Source organism: Lissotriton vulgaris, chromosome 3_1, assembly GCF_964263255.1.
Source record: "Lissotriton vulgaris chromosome 3_1, aLisVul1.2, whole genome shotgun sequence".
NCBI lineage: Eukaryota > Metazoa > Chordata > Amphibia > Caudata > Salamandridae > Lissotriton > Lissotriton vulgaris.
Window position 1 is genome coordinate 33,682,311 of NC_141689.1, and position 23,902 is coordinate 33,706,212.

At 49.4% G+C, this 23,902-nt stretch overlaps 1 protein-coding gene across 1 annotated transcript in view; it reads left to right on the forward strand.

Annotated features, from left to right (window-relative positions):
- Positions 1 to 23,902, forward strand: part of NPR2 (natriuretic peptide receptor 2) — a 469,654-nt gene that overhangs the window by 159,599 nt on the left and 286,153 nt on the right. The window contains exons 2-4 of the mRNA XM_086960020.1: positions 6,838 to 7,037; positions 10,772 to 10,885; positions 14,431 to 14,566. Coding sequence (XP_086816146.1) covers positions 6,838 to 7,037; positions 10,772 to 10,885; positions 14,431 to 14,566 — 450 coding nt within the window. The remainder of the gene's footprint in view (positions 1 to 6,837; positions 7,038 to 10,771; positions 10,886 to 14,430; positions 14,567 to 23,902) is intronic.

Consider the following 23,902-nt stretch of genomic DNA (forward strand, 5'->3'; position numbering starts at 1 on the left):
CCGGCCGCCAGTGCTCCTTGCTGCCCTCTGCGGAGGGTGGCACAGGGCAGTGAACCCCCTCTACCTTTGCAGGACCCCCTGAACCTGGACTGTGTGAACCGTGAGTATCCATCGGCCTCCGGGAGACCCTGGTGGGAGGAGGCCCGCACCCCACAGCCCCCAGCCTCCGCTCAGACAGGAGCGTGAAGTGATGGCGCTTGAAATATGGAGCTATAAATGATGCGGTCACACGGGCGGCGCACCAGGAGAGCGTCTCACGTGGCACCGTGTGCGTCTCCACGTTTGACAGGCGGCGCGCCAGGAGTGCGTCTCACGGTGCCACCGTGTGCGTCTCCACGTGTGACAGGCGGCGCGCCAGGAGTGCGTCTCACGGTGCCACCGTGTGCGTCTCCACGTGTGACAGGCGGCGCGCCAGGAGAGCGTCTCACGGTGGCACCGTGTGCGACTCCACGTGTGACAGGCGGCGCACCAGGCCATCTCACGGTGGTACCGTGTGCGTCTCCACTTGTGACAGGCGGCGCACCAGGAGAGCGTCGCACGGTGGCACCGTGTGCGTCTCCACGTGTGACAGGCGGCGCGCCAGGAAAGCGGCTCACGGTGGCACCGTGTGCGTCTCCATGTGTGACAGGCGGCGCGCCAGGAGAGCGCCTCACGGTGGCACCGTGTGCGTCTCAACGTGTGGCAGGCGGCGCGCCAGGAGAGCGTCTCACGGTGCCACCGTGTGCGTCTCCACGTGTGACAGGCGGCGCGCCAGGAGACGTCGCACGGTGGCACCGTGTGCGTCTCCACGTGTGACAGGCGGCGCACCAGGAGAGCGTCTCACCAGTGGTTAATTTGTAAAATAAAAAGTGCTGGGGCTCTCATCAGGAGGCAGCGCTAACTGGAGAAATGTGCTGATGTAAACTGCCTCCCAACTAGAGCCCCAGCACTTATTATTCTGGAGAGGACTTTGTCTAATGGCTAGAGCTGCCGATTTCAGAGCTGGGGAACCGGGTTTGAGTCTAAGCGTGGCTCAACATCCTGTGATTCTGTGGAAAATCAGGATGCCTTCCAAATTAGTGTATCCTTAACTGGTGCTATAGGCACCGGTGCTGAGGATTAGGTGCCGGTGCTGAGCACCTGCAAGCACCTGCTCAATTTAAGCACTGCGTCTCACGGTGGCACCGTGTGCGTCTCCACGTGTGACAGGCGGCGCGTCCGGAGATCGTCTCACGGTGGCACCGTGTGCGTCTCCACGTGTGACAGGAGGCGCGCCAGGAGACGTCGCACGGTGGCACCGTGTGCGTCTCCACGTGTGACAGGCGGCGCACCAGGAGAGCGTCGCACGGTGGCACCGTGTGCGTCTCCACGTGTGACAGGCGTCGCACCAGGAGAGCGTCGCACGGTGGCACCGTGTGCGTCTCCAAGTGTGACAGGCGGCGCACCAGGAGAGCGTCGCACGGTGGCACCGTGTGCGTCTCCAAGTGTGACAGGCGAGGCTCACACCAGAGCTGATAATAGAAAGCTAGAGGTGTCAGCGCAACACTCGCCGGACCCCGGATCAGCAAACAGCGAGAAAAATGCAATTAGCATCAAATATGAGGTGATAAGAGAGGGAGGAACCCGTCGCTGCGCAGACCGAGGCAGAGAGGCAGGGCTGCCGCCTGGCACCGGGGCCTGGGTCTGAGGTGAGGCGCTGCGGGGAGAGGGGCTGCCTGAGGCGCTGCCATCTCCACTCTGACATGTGTCCAAGAAGTGAGAGTCAGTACCTTTAAAGCGTCATTAGCCGGCCCAGTGCCATGTTTGTACTGTACACAGGGATAGTGGCCTCAGGGAATCCGTACAGGCGAGGCAGTGCCCTGTGCCAGGTGTGTCCAGCTGCAGGCGGTGCCCCGATGGTGCTGGGAGCTGTACTGGTAACAGAGCATCCATGCATGCCAGTCGATGGCTTCTGCCCTCTATCAGGTGTGCCCAGCAGAAGGCTGTACCCAGCAGGTACTGGGAGCAGTGTACTAACCACAGGGCTTCGGTACAGACTAGTCTGTGCCTCCGGCCCTGTGCCAATGTGAAGGACTGCTGACTTTGCCCAGCGGGCGCTGGGAGCAAGGACCTGGCCACAGCGCATGATACAGACTGGTTTGTGCTTTCTGCAGTGTGTCAAGTGTGTACAGCTGCAGGCGGTGCCCAACAGGTACTAGTGCTACACAGACAAATGATGGAAGGAATGCTGAAGGAATCAACCAGTCACCCCCAGCCACAGATCTGGGTTAAATCCATCATTCTATTGCTTACCACACCACCCAGTTCAGACACGGCCATATGCAAATCAGTCTTGACACTGTGCCTCATGGTAACAGGCCACCCCAAACTGCCAAGCCAGTTCTCCCTGGGCCGAAAACAAGCATCCTGGGACCGGTTTCGGGACATCACCCCTCATCAGGCAGGACAGCTTGAATCCAGTGTCACGATGAGCAAGGGACCCACGACTGGGTATACCCACCCCACTTAGGGCAAAAAATGCTACGCAAACAAATGATGGACGGAACTAGGTACTAGGAGTCGTGTACTGATAGCAGGGTATTCATGCAGGCTAGTCGATGGCTCCTGTCCTATACCAAATGCGCACAGCTGAAGGCTGTGTCCATCAGGTACTGGGAGGAGGTTACTGGCCACAGGGCATTCATACCGGCTAGTCTGTGCCTTCCCTCCTGTGCCACATGTGTACAGCTGCTGGTTGTGCCCCGTGGGTACTGGGAGCAGGGTACTGGCCACAGTTCAATGATACAGACTAATTAGTACCTTCTTCATTGTGCCAAGTGTGCACAGTTTCAGGACATGCCCAAGGGGTACTGGAAGCAGGGTATCCATACAGGCTAGTCGATGGCTTCTGCCCTGTACCAAGGGTGCACAGCTGAAGGCTGTGCCCAGTTGGTATTGAGAGTTTAGAAAAGGGGGCAGCACAGTAACCCAGGGACCTTGGCCAGACAACTACTATCATGAAATTGGTCCGCAAGAGAGAAGTGCCACCTTGTACTTCCACGGTAATAGTGATCTAAAGAAAACGAAACATATCTCGTTTTGATGTCGTGGTAAGTGCATTCATGTATTTTGATAATTGGCCAAAAATTGCATTTTTAAAAATCTTTTTTCATTTTGCATTTGTCAAAAAAGATTATATTAATAAAATACACATAGATAATCAGGTGCTCCCATAGTTTGTTGGCGCAGTGAAAGAGAGTGAAGTGATTAATGGTGTGCTTGTGCTATATCCAAAATATATCCATGTGACTGATTGTGACAGCACATTGTTACAGACGGCACTTGCAAAGCAATTGTCACAAGACACAATAAAATGATTGAGACGTGTACATTTTATCACAACCTTGGATCTCGTTTGACTCCAACATGCAGCTACCAGCGTTGACCCAGGGTGACTTCCCCGTGACTTGAAAGAGTTTATGCCATACTGCAGTCCAGGAGTTTGACAACACAGGACAAGCCCAAAACATATGCAGCAAATCTGCTGGCGAATAGGGATATCTTCTACAGTCTTCCACCACAGTTGGATAAATGACGCTTATTTTGTGGGGGGGTTAGGCACTCCCTGTGAAGTATAGACTGTTGGGCTAACGAGCACTTCGGGACACGTTCCGGGGGTATTCTAATACTCTCTGCCAGTCTTTATCATTAAGCGGCAAGACTATATCAGCTTCCCACTTGGCACAAGGAGGGTTTGGGGAAACCCAGCTTGCTCCCGAACAGCCTATAGAGCCAAGTGTCCAGTCCGCGACCAGGGCCAAGGTTTGGACCAGCGCAGAGTGCCTGGTTCAGCCCCATCAATGAGCCAGCGCTTTGGAAGACCTGTGTTATTTTATCACACAACACAAATTGGACGTATAATCAAGGACGTGTTCCTCCGTGGTATAACACTGCTTTGATCATCATGGATAAGGGTGGGAAAGCGTGGATGCGTCATCCAGCAGCAGATTACTCAGAGTGTTATATTCAGAGGTGAGGACTGAGAGGGGACAATAAGAAGATAAGGGACAGAAGTCCTGACCAGGCTCTGGTGTAGAAGTAACTCTGTCTTCATTAGTGGAAGCAAGGGGATCGCCATGATCCCGGGATACCTCCGATAGAGTCAATCATGTTGGTACTAATGTCAACTCAAATGTAGCACAGACCTTGAAACGTGGCCCATTGGAGCCAGGTGTCTTGTTAATGCCCTTATAGCCTGATGAATATAATGCTCAGAGATAGTGACACCCAGGAATTAGTTCTATCCCTGCATCACTCGTGACAAGTAAACCCCTTGTAGGACTGCCTCTAGCTTTTCTGAGTAGGACGTCGGTTGCTGAATATAAGGTTGTGCGATGTCTTTAAGGGGCTACTGATCTCCGGTTGGGAACGTTTTGTCGCAGCAGCTGGAGTGGGGTTATATATTGGAGGAACCTGTGAAGGATAGGGTTTAATTCAGCAGGCCAGGATCCTCCCGGCCTTATCGCCCTCCAAAGGAATCGTTTTCACATATGCTGCTTCGTCAATGCACCAACGCCACCCCAGGAGTTTGGCATGCCAAACCTTGGCTGTGTGCATCTAATGCTCCTGGGGGATCAGTTACAGCTGAGGACTCTAGGGGGCGCAGCAAACCTTCTACGCTCCTATGAATGGATATTTTATCAAACTAGTGTAGATTCATTCTTACAAATGCACATTTGCACCAACAAGGTAGACATGAAGCTAAGAATGTTCAATTACACCAAAGAATACAGGTTTAGCACCATGATTCACAAAAATGAAATGCACATTTGTGCAGTGCCCACAAAACATCACATTCACACGATTCACAACAAGTGACTTTAGGATAAAAGAGGCCTTATTCATTGCACGTGCCTGACCTCTTCTTGCGATAAGGGGCATGTTTACAAGATTATGGTGCAGTGCAGCAAGTCATCATGCGTCTGGGGAGGCGTAAGATTGTGGCGCATCCCAAGTTTACGGGGTTTTCTAACTCTGCGGATTATTCAAAATCCATGGGAGTTGCATGGGAACACCCACCGCAACGCCCATGCAATGTCTACAGGGCAGAGTAGTACAACGCAGCGACTTGCAAGACTCCAGATTCATGAGGCTACTCAAAGCCACACAAAGTGTCTTTCCTTGGCTTCATAAATCTGACTTAAAGCCTTGCGTCAGCCATGCATCACTTTGTGTGGTGCAAACGTGACGCAATACTCTGGTAAATGCGCCCCTAAGTACTCAGACTGGACCGCTCCTTGCTTTGCCCCACAAACCACTGCTATCCAGTCACCCAAGTAACAGTTTCCAACAGGAGACAAGGGTACACTGGGTGCAGATTGGAACCCCTTCAAATATGCCTCCGCGTTACTAAAATGCACCAGTTGGGGCACCTTTGAAAATAATACCTAGTAGTGCTGTGAGTAGCGCTCCAAGGATCCTGAGGAATCCAGTGTTGGACCACACAACTCGAATGAATGAATGAGCGACTCCTTGTCTTACTGAAGAATGGTTCAGGTTCCTCACAGCGCGGTCATGGGTTGCCTTGGTAAAATGCGCCTTAACTGACGTCTTTTACTACATTCACACTTGTTTTTTTATATCTTGTAGTTGCACCTGTTGAAGCTTTAACTCCAGCTATAATCTCACTCTCCTCTTACTAAACAAATCTATAATGGGTCTAATTAAAAACATATATTTTAAGTCATATTCAAACATTCAAGGCTGAAATTGCTTCAATTTACAAACTGCTAGATATTCACAAAGGGATACCAGGTAGGTGTAAATCCATTCACACCTGTGTAATTGCATTCTACAGCTGCACACAATGAAACAAGAGTAACTCTCATGCAAAGGGCTTGAAGTGGCTCTGCCCTGCAAGGCTAGTAGCCATGTGGGCGTGGCGTTGCCTCAGACTGAGGGGTTTGTTACCAGCCACAAGCTCCTCTCTGACACTTTTCCACCCTATAAATTGTTGGTGATTCGCTCCTATAAATGTCTGGAGTAAGTCTCTTTCCAAGATGGAAAGGGGCACAGGGCTCTCCTAGACATGGTGGTGTGTAGGGGGGGAGGGGCTCCTCCATGGGTAAAAATGTTGTAGCAGAAGAGGGAAAAAATCAAAATATGTACTTTTCACATCAGAGCTGCCCTTTCCAAGTATCCATACAACACCTTGACACCTCTGACCTGTGAGGCTTTACACACATACTACTGGAAAAGTTGGTGAATTCCCAAAAAGTAAAAACATGAGTTAAATCAGAGGTGAATCCCTGCGAGTACTTTGACTCTTTATCTTCTGGTCTCCACCCAATGCCCGGTGGTTCTGTGGTCCTGCCAGCATTGTTTGCCGCTGTAAATGACAAGTGTGGCGCTGCCGGCGAACTCGATACAGCGTAGGGGGTTCAACATGGTGCCTACAAAGCCAAACTCCATAGGATCTGATTTAGATCTCGTGGACGGGTTACTACATCACAATATTGACAGATATCTCATCGGCTGAAATATAAATCTCATATGATATTAATGGTATTCGTATTTTCACAGATGTCTGTCCACCTAGATCTAAATTAGGCTCCTAGCCTTTGTAGTAAGCGTGTGTAGTGTCCACTGTAGAGTCTGTTTCCACCACACGGACAGTATTTGATGATGCTGTAGAAGCGCTGACCACAACTGTGATGACACGAGTATGAAGATTTTGTCTATACGGGCTATGGGTTGCACCCTGTAGGCAGTACCTATTCTCACAGCTCCAGTGGGTCTCATGTGGCAGGTGTAGGTGGGCTACATACATGTGCACTGTGTGTTGACTGAAGCAGGCACTCTCCTCTTTGTCCTCTGCAGTTATTTACATCTGCGGCCCCCTGGACATGCTGCACCGGATCATGCTGCAAGCACACAAGGACGAGCTGACCAACGGGGACTACGTCTTCTTCTACGTGGATGTGTTCGGAGAGAGTCTGCGAGCTGACGCGGGCAGGGATGCCTCGAAGCCCTGGCAGACCAACCAGAGCCAGGATCCGCAGTTGAAGGAAGCGTTCAAAGTAAGCGAACCCTCAGGGGCCTCTGGTCCTGCGGGGACCACTAGCAGTGCATGTTCAATCATGGCGGGTCCAGGGATGTGCCACGGTCCATACAACGATGGTCCACTGTCTAGGGCCTTCATGGCGCAGGGAAGTGATTGGATGCTGATGGACTATTAGGCAATATCCCTGGAATATTGGGTGTAATATCATCTTTTGAGGTGTGAGCAGAGGCCCCAAGAACTTCCATTGAAACCCCTTCCAGTAGTTGCGTCTACATTTCCCAGTACCTCTCTTCCCATCGGGCTTGGCCGGTTCTATGAGAAGCAGTATCTTCCCTTCAGGACCAGAGGTTCTGCCGATCAAACACCGCAAGGGACAGATAGCTATGGGTAGAGATGTGCCGGCTCATAGTTCATAAACCAGTGATGGTGTCACGGAGGGTTCTGGTTCCGTAGAACGAGAAACATATTTGCGAATGTGCATACTTTAAGGTCACGCTGAGCCCAAATTCTATGATGTCGGGGCTCCTAGTATACCGGCCGCCCTGGCCATCCTCAGATTTCAGGGAAGCCCTTGTGGAAACGGTCAGCACATTGACAATTAATACCGCCAATTTCACAGTCCTGGGGGATTTCAACCTTCATTTTTGACAATCTCGAGGCCACTGACATGGCGAACTTTGTAGCTGACCTGGCAGCTTGCCAGTTGGTGCAACTGGTCACTGATCCAACACATATTGCTGGGCATTTGCTGGACCCCGTTTTTACCAATATACCTTTGATTGGAGTGCATGCGCCAATCAAGATGGGATGGACGGACCACATCTTTGGTCTCGATATCACTTCATGGCCTAATCTCAACTCAGCCTGAGGTTCAGACGACCTCCCTCAAACGCCCCTGGCACAATAGAACTGAGAGCATTTTGATGCCTGCCTCTCAGCCACCTGTCCGAGTTTGCCAGAGGACTCCAACGAGGCCTATAGGGTGTTTTCTGAGTGGATAAGCCAACCGTTAGATAGCCTAATCCCTAAGAAATGGTCTGTCAACCGTAAAACAAAAACGCGACCACGGTTTAAGAATGAACTTGCCGATATGCGCAAGGGATGTAAGAGGCTGGAGCGGATATGGAGAAGAGACTTTAGTCCTGCTGCAAAGGTTGTCTATTGGACAGCAATTAAGAGATATCACAAGCCAATACATTTGGCACGAGCGGCTTTCTTTGCCAATCAAATCCGCGAGAGTGATAATCCTTCTAAGAGCACATTCTCCACACTTGCCAGCCTGCAATCCCGACAGACCATTGCTGGGTTGACTAATAAATCTAATGAGCAGTGGGAGGACCTTGCCACCTTTTTTGTTGAAAAGGTGGATGACATCTACAGGTCCTTTCCGGCTGCACACAGTAACGTGCCGGCGGCATGGTGCTGTCATAAGGCTAACACTCTAGATACCTTTCCACCAATCCTGGTCGATCAGCTGCTAGCACTTTGCAGCAGGATCAAGTCAGGAACCCCCACCGACCAGCTTAACACAGACCTATTCAGGAAAGTACTGCCTACAATCCTACCCTTTCTGAGTCAGGTGATAAATGGGTCTCTGGCCATGGCCACAGTACCTATGGCATGGAAACAGGCCAGGGTAATTCACTTACTTAAAAAAACTGCGCTTGATCCGGCCAAATCAGAGAACTACCGCCCTATTTCTTTGCTCCCTTGGGTGGCAAAGATCACGGAGGCATATGTGAACTCCCTCCTGTCGGATTTCCTGACCTTGAATAACATACCGAACCCCTCCCAGAACGGCTTTCGACCTGGTCACAGCACAGAGTCCGCTCTCTTGGCCATGACAGAACATCTCTGGTCAGCATTGGATGCTGGGCAAACGTCGGCACTGATCCTGTTGGGTTTGAGCGCCGCGTTTGAAACTGTGTCTCATGACATACTGCTGAGACGCCTAGAGGAAGCAGCAATTACTGGCTTGGCCCTGGAGTGGCTAGCCTCATTCCTCAATGAGAGGTCATTTTCGGTAACAGCCCCCCTGTTTGCCTCCGGCGAACACTCTATTAAACAACGGGTGCCACAGGATTCCTCCCTTAGCCCCCTGCTGTTTAATATCTATGTCCAACTGCTGGCTGCAGTAGCCACTAGCAGGGGTCTGACCATGGCCTCCTACGCTGACGATACACAGTTGGTGGTGGCACTCTGGAATAACACCAAGCGGGACGCCCTCAAGTTTCAGGGCGACCTTGCGGCAGTGGCCGGGTGGATGACCGCCAACTGTCTCCAGCTGAATTCTAACAAGTCGGAGGTACTGTTACTGGGAAAGGACACTGGTCAGTGGAGTGAACTCTGGTGGCCAGCTAGCCTGGGCAGGGCCCCCTCTCCCAAGCAGGCAGTGAAAAATCTAGGGGTATGGCTGGACTCAACTCTTAACTATCGAGTCCAAACAAAAAGACGGCAGGGACCTGCAGGGGCTCAGACCACGTTGGGCTTCTTCGATGCACCAAAGCGTCAGGTTATCATTCCGGCGTCTGTACTTTCCAGATTTGATTACACCTGTTCTCTTTATCTGGGGTCCAACAAGGTGGAGATTCGGAGGCTACAATGGGCACAGAACGCAGCAGCAAGAAACCTTTTAGGTTTGCGCAAACCTTGCTCTGTGTCTGAGGCCATTTGCCGTCTTCATTGGTTACCTGTAGCCAGGCGTATTGAACTCAAAGCCCTATGTATCGCCTTCAAAGCTTTGAAACTGACCACCCCTCTATTTTGGCCAACCTCCTCTCGCCATATGTTCCCTCACGACATCTCCGCTCACAGGGTCAGCACTTGGTGGTGGTTCCCCGGACACGAAGAGTTTGTGCTGGTGGGCGCTCCTTTCGTACTAGAGCAGCTATCCTTTGGAACTCACTTCCTGCGCATATTTGTGGCCTTAGTAACTATTTAGAATTCAGGAAGGCCATCAAGACGCTGCTCTTTCCTGCACCATAGTTCATGTCCGCTCAATCTGCTTATGTCAGTCTTTTTTTAGGGTTTAGCTCCAGGATGCCCCTTTGCTGGGGCAGCTGTAGCGCTCTACAAGTCACATTAACAATAACAATAACATCTCAGCATCTGGTGCAGGGACATCTCTGGCCATCCTTCTCTTCCTCTCCATGTCTGTGTTCATTAGGGGGGCCTGCTTTGCTCTCAGCCTGTCCTTTCCTTGTAAGTTCTCATTTGTGGTTGGTGTTTGGTCTCCTTCCTACCTCTGTGCCACTTCTTGCCTTTGAATGGTGTTGGGGTTCTCCCTCTATATGCCCTCTCTCTCTGGTTCCTGGCTTTTCCATCTCCTTTTTACCTGTTTAATGTCTTTCTACCTCTCTCAGTCTCCTCTCTTCTTACCTACTCTTGTTTTATCCTGGTGTTCTATTCTCTACTCTCCTGCTCTCCCCTCATGTTGTCTCTTCTTGTTTTTAGATGATAGTCAATCTACTCGCTCAGGTGCAGCTCTCTTTGTCTTTCCTTTTTTTAGTTGTTTCTATATTTCCCGCTTCTCTTTTAGTCCCCACTCTAGTGTCTCTTCTTACCTTACATGCAGTGGGATTTCTTTTTCTCTGTTTTCACTTACAGCTGTTGGTTCTGTCACTCTCTGGTGATAACCCTGATTCTCTGTTTGCTGTTGATAACCATGACTCTCTGTTCTCAGATTTTGGGGTCTCTTGTTTCTTCTCTCTTTCTTTGCAGACTCTGAGTTTCTTCTCTCTTTCTTTCCAGACGGTGCTCGTCATTACGTATCGGGAACCCCAGAACCCCGAGTACTTGCAGTTCCAGACGAAGCTCATTCAGAAAGCGAAGGAGCAGTTCGGAGTGGAGCTGAACTACTCCCTGGTAGGACATCACCCCCTAAGCTGCGCCGGATGCTGCCGGCACCACCTTTGTGTCTATCCTGCTCATGAGAGGACAACCATCTTACCATCCATTGCTCTACCTGCTCGGGCAATCCTCTGTCTGTCTATCTGTCTGTCTGTCTATCTTTGTGCCTAATGCGGCAATCCTATGTGATGATGACGATGAGACACATTTATAAAGCACAACTGTAACCAAGCATGGGTGTCCTGGTGCAGTAAGCCTGAAGCAACCATGTATTTAGGCCTGTATGAAACATGAGGTGATTAGCTTCACCCCTCAACTGGAAGGGGAGAGCATTCCACAGTTAAGGAGAGAAGGAAAACAGCCCGCTGTCCTTTCGTGCAAAGATTATTGGAGTAGTGTGAGCAGGAAAGGATTCACAGTCCGCAAAGACGTGCACGTGAGGTAGATCTGAAATTTCTCTCATAGAATGTCAGGGTCCTGATTGTAGTAGGTTTGAGGTCATATGTTTTTTCAACAATATTCTCTTACCAATAGGCAAAGGGTGTAGAGTTGTAAGTATTGGTGTGGAGAGTGGTAATGCTTTGCGCCAACAGGAGTCTTGCGGCCCAGCTTTTTATCGGCAGCCACAAATATAGGGCCCGATTCACAGAATTAACTTAAGACAAAATCCATGGCCAAAATCTCCACCTCCGGGCTGGAAGTCCCACCTCTGGGCAGGAAGCTCCGCCTCCGAGTTGGAAGTTCCACCTCCTGGCTGGAAGCTCCGCCTCCCGGATGGAATCTCCAGTCCGAGTGTGGACGTAAAGCTAGTAGTCGTAAATCCATTCTGTGAATACCAAAAGTAGTAAGTGCATTCTGTGAATACCAAAAGTAGTAAGTGCATTCTGTGAATACCAAAAGTAGTAAGTTTAGGATTTTGTCTCAAGTTAGTTCTGTGATTCGGGCCCATAGTGCATCACAGCCGTCCAAGTGAGATAGAACTGTGGCTGGGATCACCTTTCTGTGAGTTTGTTCGGGTAACACTGGACGCACTTTAACCCGTTTAGCGCGTCGAACATTCCGCCCCAGCGCGGACGTTCGATCGCGCTAACGGGATTCGGACGTCCAACGGTCGTGCGCAGCACTAGCGAGGTAGTGCACGCGACGACCGTTGGAGGTTCGCAGCACTTAAAGGGTTAAAAAACATCCTTAAATACCACAACACAGGAAGCTGGGACCCTGTTTATTTGCCCACCTATATTAAGGTTTTTGTCGATCTTCACACAGAGATTTGTAGCTTCTCCTAAATCTGTGGTTGCCCGTTCGGCGAGCAGGGCATTGTTCATTGGCCAAAACACCACAGCTCCATCTCGTCCCCGTTCACCTGTAGCGCACTGGTGCACACCCACCGCCTCTCTGAGATCACACAGTCGTGCAAAAAAAGTGGCCACTTTATACTCCGCAACCACAGACACTTCAATGTATTGCTGTTCATTGGGAACAGCCCTCAGCCCTTCTGTGGCGTTATGGTGGCGTTATGGTTCATTCGCCTGTGGCATGTTATTGCCATGGAGCGTTTGACCCATAGAAGGGTGCACACTGATGCTCAATTTGCCCACATCTTGTGGCCTCTGATTAATTAATTCATGCACTTGCAATATACTTGCTTTAATCCTCCCAAACTTAAAAAAAGCTCCAACTCTTTGATTGAGCTATGCTAGGGTGGATGGGGTACGACCCTGGGGAGTTTGGTGTGCCTTACGCTCCTCCCCCTGCCCCCTTCCTCATAAGCCAACCTTACCTTACAAACCCCCATCTTTTCATACAGACATGGGACCTTCCTGGTCATGGGCTTTCACACATCTAGCCTTCTCGGACATTTGCATTTGTTGTTTGGGGTTTATCGTTTTGCTCTAATTGTAAACCTAAGCAACTCTTTCAGGACTGTTCCGCTATCCTACAGCTATTGTGTTGTATTTGTGGAGTACGTTGTAGCACTTTTATGCTGCTTATTACAGAGAGTGCCTTCTTCTGTATCCTTGCCTGCAGCAAGGTTGATTTCAATACGCCTGAACAAGTCTCATCTTTTGATCGCCACGTTGATCTGTGCAAAACGCTTTTCAATAAAAATATTACAAGTAAAAAAAATAAACATTTATTTAACCACTATATTAGTGGAAAATAAATTAAAAACCTCAATAATATTTACAACTATATTAATTACGTCAAAAAACAATATTCATGTCAATGATATTTGGGCATCATGGTATTTGTATGTCACGATATTTAATATCTGATATTTCTTTCTCCCGATATTTTGAAAACTATATTTTGTCCAAACATCTTCCATGCCTCTTCACTCCACATAATGCCAGTCTGCTGCAGTCTATGCCTCTCCACTCCATGCCACACTACTCTATGCCACTGTACGCTACGCCACTCTACTCTATGCCACTGCACGCTACACCACTCTACACTTCTCTGCTCTTTGCTACTGCACTCCACACCACTCTACTCTGTGCCTCTCTACTCTATGCCACTCCACTCTACGCCACTCTACCATACTCCACTCTCTACTCTATGGCACTACACTCTATGCCACTCTACCATACTCCACTCTCTACTCTATGGCACTACACTCTATGCCACTCTACCTTACTCCACTCTCTACTCTATGCCACTCCACTCTACAACACTCTACCTTACTCCACTCTCTACTCTATGCCACTCCACTCTACGACACTCTACCTTACTCCACTCTCTACTCTATGCCACTCCACTCTACGACACTCTACCTTACTCCACTCTCTACTCTATGCCACTCCACTCTACGACACTCTACCTTACTCCAATCTGTGCCACTCCACTTCATTCTACACTACCCCGCACCACTCCATAGCACTCTATGCTACTCCACTCTGCTCCCGAAGACAAGATAGGAGCACAGTTTTCACTTGCACACCTGAACGACGCCACTTAGAAGCACAACAGTACAAGATGGTGTAGGGTGCTACCTGTCCAGAAATGCTCAACAGCAGGGTATGATGCACCATGCAAGTGCTACAATACAAAACAAATCTTTATCCTTCTGATTATAGTGCTTGGAGGGCCATGTTCTCAGAGGTAACCCTTCATTGCATGGGGGTGGCATCTCTATGGATTCACAGCTGCACTGTCCACCTGCCCAAGTTTCTTGACCCCTTGAACCGTTACACCCTCTAGCTCATGAAGTATCTGTGTTTGACCCCATTCCCACCACCTCAAGCACTACATTGCAGGCTGTGCTTATTCCAGTAGGACAGGCCTATAGCTGAGAAGGTCCTGCCCCCGGGTTCTTGAAAGCAGCGTGTTTTAGTGTCCTCAGGCTCTGAACGCATCTCCCCTCCATGCCAATCTACTCCACACCACTCTACTCCAATCCAACCCATCCCACAATACTATAAACAAATGCGTAGATGCGTCTGTGGGACGTAAAAGAGATCGTCGCTGTGACATCGCATGACCGCAAGCACAAGTGAGAACTTGCAGCTGAGACGCTTGAGATGCACTTGCTCATTCTCGTTCTCTCTTCCTATTGGCAGATGAACTTCATCGCCGGCTGTTTCCATGATGGCGTGCTACTCTACGCCATGGCCTTGAACGAGACGCTGAAAGCTGGAGGATCAAAGAAGGACGGGATCCAGATTGTGAAGAACATTCAGAACCGGACATTTCAGGGTAAGTGGGTTTACTAAGCCCTCTGGGGAGCCAGGAGGTGGCAGCTGATGTCATCACCTCTTCGGGCACTGTGACTCCATGTCGGTGCCCGCTGCACCAGAAACTATGGCCTGGACCAAGAACGTGTGCTCCAGAAGCTTCTGCCGCAGGTCCTGGAACCGATGCATAGCATGCAGTAGGCATGTTGGGTCCATGATATCCCAGGGGTCACGTCATGACCCCTATCCCAGGGTTACTGTCTCCAAGTTGGGCAATGTGTCTGAACACTTGGCATGACTAGAAGGACCACCATTCCTGGTCCATGGTTTGTAGGGTCACTCCCTGCACTGCATGCGACCCTGCCCCAGCTCTTTGCACCATCGGCTCTCCAGTGACCCACACCCCCACACCGGTGACTCTAAATCTTTTACTTTGTGGCTCAGCGTGTCGGAGCTGGAGGGCTTTGAGGGCCTTCTCCGTCTCCCTCTGGTTTCCAAATATTGACACAGTATTGCACATCCAAAGGTATTACAATGTCGGTTCACAGATCACCTTGTGATATCTGATGGTGTCACAGACCCAGGTCTTTGAATGGAGGGGTTGTCAAAGGGGCGTGGCTGATGTAATTAAGGTTGTGGATTAAAAACAACTAGGCTAAAAGCCTGTGCTGAGCATAGTGTGCCGCCCGACTGGTATTTTGCTGTTCCTGTCATTGCCTCCAGATATGTAATACTACAATAGTATTATACCTACAACAAGACAGGACTACTTGTATAAGTTGTTGGTTGCATAAGATAAATAAGCCACAGCTATGGCTTTGTTGCTTCAAATATTGAAAATGCTTCAGTTCTGAAATGATGAGACTGTGAAACTACTATAGCAAGTCTTTTTGAAGTTACATCAAAGGCAGTGAAGGCCGCACTGCTGCAGAGTTAAGATTTATTTATTCACCCTCTGAGGGCAAAAATGGACAGCCCGATGGGACCCGTCTCAGCTCCTGCTTTTTAGGTCTCACTTAGGCAGCGCTTGCTCTGTCTCCTCAAGACATGCTGTAGTCAGGATATGGACATGCAGCTCCGCCTACTTTCTGCCCATGTTTTTAATTGTCTCCAGTCACTGTCCTTTGTAAATGCTGATTTTTCATTGGCCAAATGGCTTAGTAGTTCCTCCTATTCCTTTCTTGTGACCTCCCATGAGGACACCCCTTGTTCCATGTGTTGTTACTTGATAGGTTTTAATTACAGCCTCCGAGCACTCTTTTCTAAAATAATTTTCTCCTGCATGCAACACGCTCTCACGCATCTTTTTTTTTTTTTTTAATGTAGGTAGCTCAGAATGCAACGCCTTTCTTTTATTATTTGTGCCCCTGAATGCGGCTGCATCCATTTCTTTTTCTGTTTATTTGACTTTCATTTTTCAATGGTGGCACCCGTGCTTTAGCTTTATACATCTTGAGCTAAAGTGTGGGGCCGTAATTGCATCAAAAGTAAGCAAATAGTAAAAATATATCTTGTTTTTCTATTTCTTTCATTTTGAAGTAATCGGGGAACCCGCGCTTTAGCTTAAGATGTATAAAGCTAAAGCGTGTGCCGTGATGTCTGTGCTACACAAGCATTTGTAAAGCCATAGGTCTCGTAATTGCGAGAGTTTGAGCTATTGCCATTGTAAATGACAATGCCAATAGCACAAATTCTCGCAAATGCAAGACCTATTGCATTGCAAACACTTGTTAGAACGGTCGGTGCTGAGCAGGACCCGGCCCACATAAAGCCCTGTACAGAGCCCTGTACAGACCCTTCCTGTTGCCTTTGGCTCTTCCATGGGTAGGATGGGGGACTTCTGTTCCTCCCTCAGCTTTGTGAAGTTTGTGACCCCGGAAAGATTCCTTCGCTGTTTGTACGTCACCGTTTGTTGCGTTGGGTCTCCCTTCCCTTCCACTCTACTGCCTCTCCGACTCGCTCTCTCCCTCTCTCTCGCTTTTCACTGCCTCTCTCTTTCCTCACTTTCCTCTCTCTATCATTTCTCTCTGTCTCGCTCTTCGTTCTCTCTGTCTGTCACTCCCCCTCTCTTGCCTTTTCTCTCGTGCACTCTCTCTTTCATACTCTCCTCTGTCCCTCCCTCTTGAGTTTGCCTTTCTCTTTCTCCCTTCTCCATCTCATTCTCTCCCTCCATCACACTCCTCCTTCTCTGTCTCTCACTCTCTTGGTCTGTCTGTTTTCTCTGTGTTCCCTCTGTCCGTCTGTCCGTCACTCTCCTCTCACTCTTCCTTCCTCTCCTTCCCTACCCCATTTCACCCTTTCTGTCTCACCTCTCTCAATCCCACTGTGGTGATGTCATGGAGTCATGCACGTGCCGCTCAGAAAGAACTCGTGGTGGAGTCATGCACGTGATGATGACACGGAGCCTCGCAAATAGAAGAAGGACTTCCGTTTTCCTTTAAACCAGCGCACAGAATGACAGCGCACCTCAGCAGAGAATTACAGAACAGGCAGTAAGAACAGACATAAAATGCATTTTTTTTAATCCCAGAAGCTTCCCAGTGAATTAATGAGCCTTCTTTAAACAACTGCTAACTATCCCTGCTTTGTAAAAACCAAAAAAGCACCTGCTACCGTTTTCAGTCGACTCTCTCTGAAAACCGGGACAGAAGCTACATTTCCTGAAATCTGCCGCAGCAGGTGAAAAACCGGAACGTCCGGGCTAATCCGGGATGCCTGGTCACCCTATGCACGTGCCGCTCAGAATGAAGTTGTAGTGATGTCATGGAGTCATGCACGTGCCGCTCAGAATGCACTCGTGGTGATGTCATGGAGTCATGCACGTGCCGCTCAGAATTAAGTTGTAGTGATGTCATGGAGTCATGCATGTGCCGCTCAGAGTGCACTCGTGGTGATGTCATGGAGACATGCACGTGCCGCTCAGAATGCACCCGTGGTGATGTCATGGAGTCATGCGTGTGCAAGGCACAAGTCCTAAAAAAAGAAGTGGGGGGACTCTCCAAGGTAGGCGTGGTCACAGGAAGTGACATCACGACAGGAAGTGACATCATGACAGGAAGTGACATCACAACAGGAAGTGACATCACAACAGGAAGTGACATCACATGTAAGGCAGATCTATCATTTGCATATAATGCAAGATTTAACAATTGAAGCTGCTTGGTACTTAAGCCTGTGACTTAAGGTCCCTGCATGGAGGAATTAGCAGCCCAAATGTGGATGAAGTTTGGCGAAGGTGACATGAACACATTTTCAAAACGCTACAGGAAAGTTTGACTGCAAGATTTTGTATACATTACAGGTTCCCAGAGAGGCTGCTTCCCACACTCGACAATGACTATTACACACAGTAGGGCTCCATATTCACGTTATTCTATCGATGAGTGTTATAAGTTATCTCCCCACCTATTGTAAACTAGCGACTCTGTATTAAATAGTTTTGTCCCAGCTTCCTCTCTCTAGCTGTGGCTAGATTTATTTATTTTATTTATAAAGTTTTATATAGCGCGAACTTGATCCCGAAGGATATCAGAACGCTTTACAATTTGCAGCAAAGGTAACAAATCAGAACATTAGTCTAACATTGGGAATCTTGGCTGAAGACAATGGAGCTGCCGGGGCATTAACTTGGGTCAATGCCTACATTTTAGATATATTAACTGGCCATTGTATTTATTTTAGCAGATTTATTTATTTCTATTTATTTTAGGAAATGTATTTAGTTTTGGTATATTTTAGTTTGACTTATTTGCCTTCATTTACTTCAGTGCAACAAAATATAAACATTGCTTTACTTTGTATTAATACTGTTTATTTTTGTGATAGTTCCTAAAAAAGGGCCGATTATGACTCATGCATTGTAATGGTTGTTTCCCCCTTTACAGAGACTACTTACTATAAAATCGGGGTGGGCCTAGCTTATGATGTCATTTTGTGGGGACCCCTTGAAGAAAGCGGGCAGAACCTTTGCAAAACTTTGTGCCCCCCTATCCAGTAGTGCAATTATCCAAACACTGACAGGATTGAGCCTAAATTAAAAATATACTGACATACGTATGCCAAGTCAGACGTCATCATGGAGTCATGTTTAAATGAACAATCCAGCCCATCCTACACCTCCCCATTCCACAAAATTATACAATTCAGACCAACAACACAAACTCGAAGGGGGCGTTGCTGTCATCATTAAACATTCCATGTGGAAACAGCGACACACGGAAGAACACACAAGGGTACACCATCATACTACTTACATTTTGTAGCCTGGTGTCAATTGTTCAATGCAGGGCTTAATTTGTGCCAGTGCTTAGCGCCGGCACTTAATTGGCAGGGCCGGGTTTAGTGGGACTCTGATTCTACACGCACGAGGCGCACAGTGCATGTCAAATGTTTTAATTTAACTTACAGCACACTTGCTAGTACTAATACTTAATTAACTCCTGAAGTCTCGTGCAGCCGCATCGCATTGTTTTTAGTTTTTCACATCTCAGTTTACCCTTAATTGTTCACGATCACTTGAATAATGAAATATTCTGAGTGGGAGAGCTCTTTGGCAGCACTCTGCCAGGGTTCTCTCTCGTCACTCTCATGCTGCTGTGATAAAGAGCCTCGGTTCTACCGCACAAAGAATTAGGGTGACCAACTGGCATTGGTGCAAATTCAGGACGGTGAGTGTAAAAATTCAGGACAAATGGTCAAAATTCAGGACACAAATTCTGGACAGGAGGTCAAAATTCAGGACAAAACTTCAGGACAATAGGTATGTTTTACAAACACATCAAAGGTCGCGCAATAGTATATAAGTAAGCCCAGCCATTTCCAAAAGTATTCAACCATTTGCAAACCTATCCATCATGTATCCTTCCATCTATCATTTCACTCATCCATCCCTTCATCCATCCCCTCATCCATCCTTTCACTCATCCTCCATTATCCATCCATCCATCCACCCTTTCACCCTATCCATCTGTACACTTATCCATCCACTCTTCATCCCATCCATCCATTCAGCCATTTACCCTTTCACCAATCCAGCCATCCTTTCCCTTACTAATCTTTCCACCCATCCACTCTTTTAGTCATCCATCCATCCTCCCTTTCTCTCTCCATCGACCCTTTCACTTAGCCTTCCTTCCATCCATCCATCCATCCATCCACCCACCCATCCATCCATCTACTCATCCCCTCATGAATCCATCCATTGCCCCTATCACTCATCCATCTATCATTTCACTCCTTCACACATCTATTCATCCTTTTGTCCATCTACCCTCCCTTTCACTCACTCATCCATACTTACACCCACCCTTTCACTCATATGTCCATTCATTCACCCTTGCACTTATCAATCCATCCATCATTTCACTCATCCCCCTACCCCCCATCATCCACCCCCCATCATCCACCCACCATCCACCCACCCACTCATCCATCCTTTCACCCACCCACCATCCAATCCACTGATCCATCCTTTCACCCATCCACCATCCACCCACCCACTCATCCATCCATCCTTTCACCCACCCACTCATCATCCATCCATCCATCCTTTCACCCACCCACTTATCCATCCATCCATCCCTTCACCCACTCTCCATCCATCCACCCTTTCACCCACCCATCCATCCATCCCTTCACCCACTCTCCATCCATCCATCCTTTCACCCACCCATCATCCATCCATCCATCCATCCATCTGTCCTTCTCCTCATCATCCATCCATCCATCCCCTCATCATCCATCCATCCTTCCCCTCATCATCCGTCCATCCTTTTCCCTCATCATCCATCCATCCTTTTCCCTCATCATCCATCCATCCACCCATCCCCTCATCATCCATCCATCCTTTCACCCACCCACTCATCATCCATCCATCCATCCTTTCACCCACCCACTTATCCATCCATCCATCCCTTCACCCACTCTCCATCCATCCATCCTTTCACCCAACCATCCATCCATCCCTTCACCCACTCTCCATCCATCCATCCTTTCACCCACCCATCATCCATCCATCCATCCATCCATCTGTCCTTCCCCTCATCATCCATCCATCCTTCCCCTCATCATCCATCCATCCTTTTCCCTCATCATCTATCCATCCATCCATCTGTCCTTCCCCTCATCATCCATCCATCCTTTTCCCTCATCACCCATCCATCCTTTCCCCTCATCACCCATCCATCCATCCTTCCCCTCATCATCCATCCATCCTTCCCCTCATCATCCATCCATCCTTTCACCCACCCCCTCATCATCCATCCATTCCCTCATCATCCATCCATCCATCCCCTCATCATCCATCCATCCTTTTACCCACCCCCTCATCATCCATCCATTCCCTCATCATCCATCCATCCATCCCCTCATCATCCATCCATCCACCCTTCCCCTCAACATCCATCCTTTCACCCACCCCGTCATCATCCATCCATCCATCCATCCTTCCCCTCATCATTCATCCATCCATCCATCCTTCCCCTCATCATCCATCCATCCATCCATCCTTCCCCTCATCATCCATCCTTTCCCGTCATCCATCCATCCTTCCCCTCATCCATCCTTCCTTTCATCCATCCTTCCCCTCACCCATCCATCCATCCCATCCATTTATCCTGCCCCTCATCCATCCATCCTTCCCCTCCATCCATCCATCCATCCTTCTCATCCATCATCCTTCCCCTCACCCATCCATCCATCCCATCCATTTATCCTGCCCCTCATCCATCCATCCTTCATCCTTCCCCTCATCCATCCTTCCTTTCATCCATCCTTCCCCTCACCCATCCATCCATCCCATCCATTTATCCTGCCCTTCATCCATCCATCCTTCCCCTCCATCCATCCATCCTTCCCCTCATCCATTTATCCTTCCCCTCATCCATCCTTCTCCTCATCCATCATCCTTCCCCTCATCCATCTTTCCCCTCATCAATCATCCAGCTACCCTTCCACCCATACATCCAGCTATTTACATTTTCTCTCCATCCTTCCCCTCACTCATCAATCCATCTATCCTTTCTCATTATCAATGTATTCAATCTTTCATTCATCCATTCACCCTTTCACTAATTCATCCAGCCATTCAAACATCCCTTCACTTACTTACACGCCCACCTTTCCATATTAATTTTGAGCTGAGCCCTTTTGAGAAGAGGCCCATCAAGAACTTCACCCTCGCTGCAGGGGTCGTTCCAGGACTGGGACAGAAGCCACTCAGGGCGGAGACAGGATCCACCACAGGGGGGGACAGGAGCCATCACAGGCGGGGGGGGGGGGGTACTGGAGCCACCACATGGGGGACAGGAGCAGGAGTCATCACAGGGGAGGGAACGTGTTCCACCAGGGTGGGCACAGGGGTGGGCATGCAGTATTCTAGTATCATCTTGGGCTTCTCGCCCCCTCCTGCACAAGACAACGAGAAGACAGGCTCTCTGTCCAAAATGCCATCCCCCACTGTGATGTACAGTACTTACAGGAGATACTCCGAGAGAACTGATTGAACTGATTGTCCTCCATACTTTGTTAATCAGTGTGGGTGCGATTGTGCCATTTCTTTATTGTATTACATTATGCATGTTTGAAGAACCGAGGTTTGCTTACAAATTAGTGACAGTAATTAAGCTCGGTGAAGAGAAGCAGGTGCTGCCTCGGTGTAATCAGGGGTGTAATCTGGCCGAGTCTAGGATGTTTGGGGCCCTGGGTAGAAATGGAATGTGTGAGCCCCCCTCTAAATAGCAGATACAAGACCATTCAGGGCTGTTTGCATGTGAATGGATGCCCCCTGCTCCTGAACCTGCAGCCCCTCCCTCTCAGTCACCTTCGAAGCACCTCTTACCAGGTCATCAAGGGCTGGAGGTGTGAGGGTTGCCATCCCTGTGCCTCTACGGTGCTGCTGGGGGTCTGAGCTTTCATACGGCATCGGAGTCAAGAAGGGAGGTGGGGGCAAGCTGTGCCCGGTTAAAATTACGGACAAATGGCAGGGGCGTGGTGACCACCGGCGTGCTTGGTAACTTCCGGATTCAGCCAGCCACTCGCCCACCTGGAAATGCTTTATTTACTTTGTGCGCGCCACGCTCCCGTTTTTTAATGGTGGACGCGGTTTTCATTTAGCAGGGTGGACGGCGTCCACCCTGAAAAACCCTCGGAAATAAGGGGGGGGATGCCGTCCACCCGCGTGGTACCCCGACTCGTGCCCTGTGCGCGTGCCACTCAGAATAAGCTCGTGGTGATGTCATGGAGTCAAGCATGTGCCGCTCAGAATGCACTCGTGGTGATGTCATGGAGTCATGCACGTGCCGCTCAGAATGCACTCGTGGTGATGTCATGGAGTCATGCACGTGCAGCACAGAATGCACTCGTGGTGATGTCATGGAGTCATGCACGTGCCACTCAGAATAAGCTCGTGGTGATGTCATGGAGTCAAGCACGTGCCGCTCAGAATGCACTCGTGGTGATGTCATGGAGTCATGCACGTGCTGCGCAGAATGCACTCGTGGTGATGTCATGGAGTCATGCACGTGCAGCACAGAATGCACTCGTGGTGATGTCATGGAGTCATGCACGTGCAGCACAGAATGCACTCGTGGTGATGTCATGGAGTCATGCACGTGCAGCACAGAATGCACTCGTGGTGATGTCATGGAGTCATGCACGTGCCACTCAGAATAAGCTCGTGGTGATGTCATGGAGTCAAGCACGTGCCGCTCAGAATGCACTTGTGGTGATGTCATGGAGTCAAGCACGTGCCGCTCAGAATGCACCTGTGGTGATGTCATGGAGTCATGCACGTGCCGCTCGGAATGCACTCGTGGCGATGTCATGGAGTCATGCACGTGCCACTCAGAATAAGCTTGTGGTGATGTCATGGAGTCATGCACGTGCCGCTCAGAATGCACTCGTGGTGATGTCATGGAGTCATGCACGTGCCACTCAGAATAAGCTCGTGGTGATGTCATGGAGTCATGCACGTGCCGCTCAGAATGCACTCCTGGTGATGTCATGGAGTCATGCACGTGCCACTCAGAATAAGCTCGTGGTGATGTCATGGAGTCATGCACGTGCCGCTCAGAATGCACTCGTGGTGATGTCATGGAGTCATGCACGTGCCACTCAGAATAAGCTCGTGGTGATGTCATGGAGTCATGCACGTGCCGCTCAGAATGCACTCGTGGTGATGTCATGGAGTCATGCACGTGCCACTCAGAATAAGCTCGTGGTGATGTCATGGAGTCATGCACGTGCCGCTCTGAATGCGCTCGTGGTGATGTCATGGAGTCATGTACGTGCCGCTCAGAATGCGCTCGTGGTGATGTCATGGAGTCATGCACGTGCCGCTCAGAATGCACTCCTGGTGATG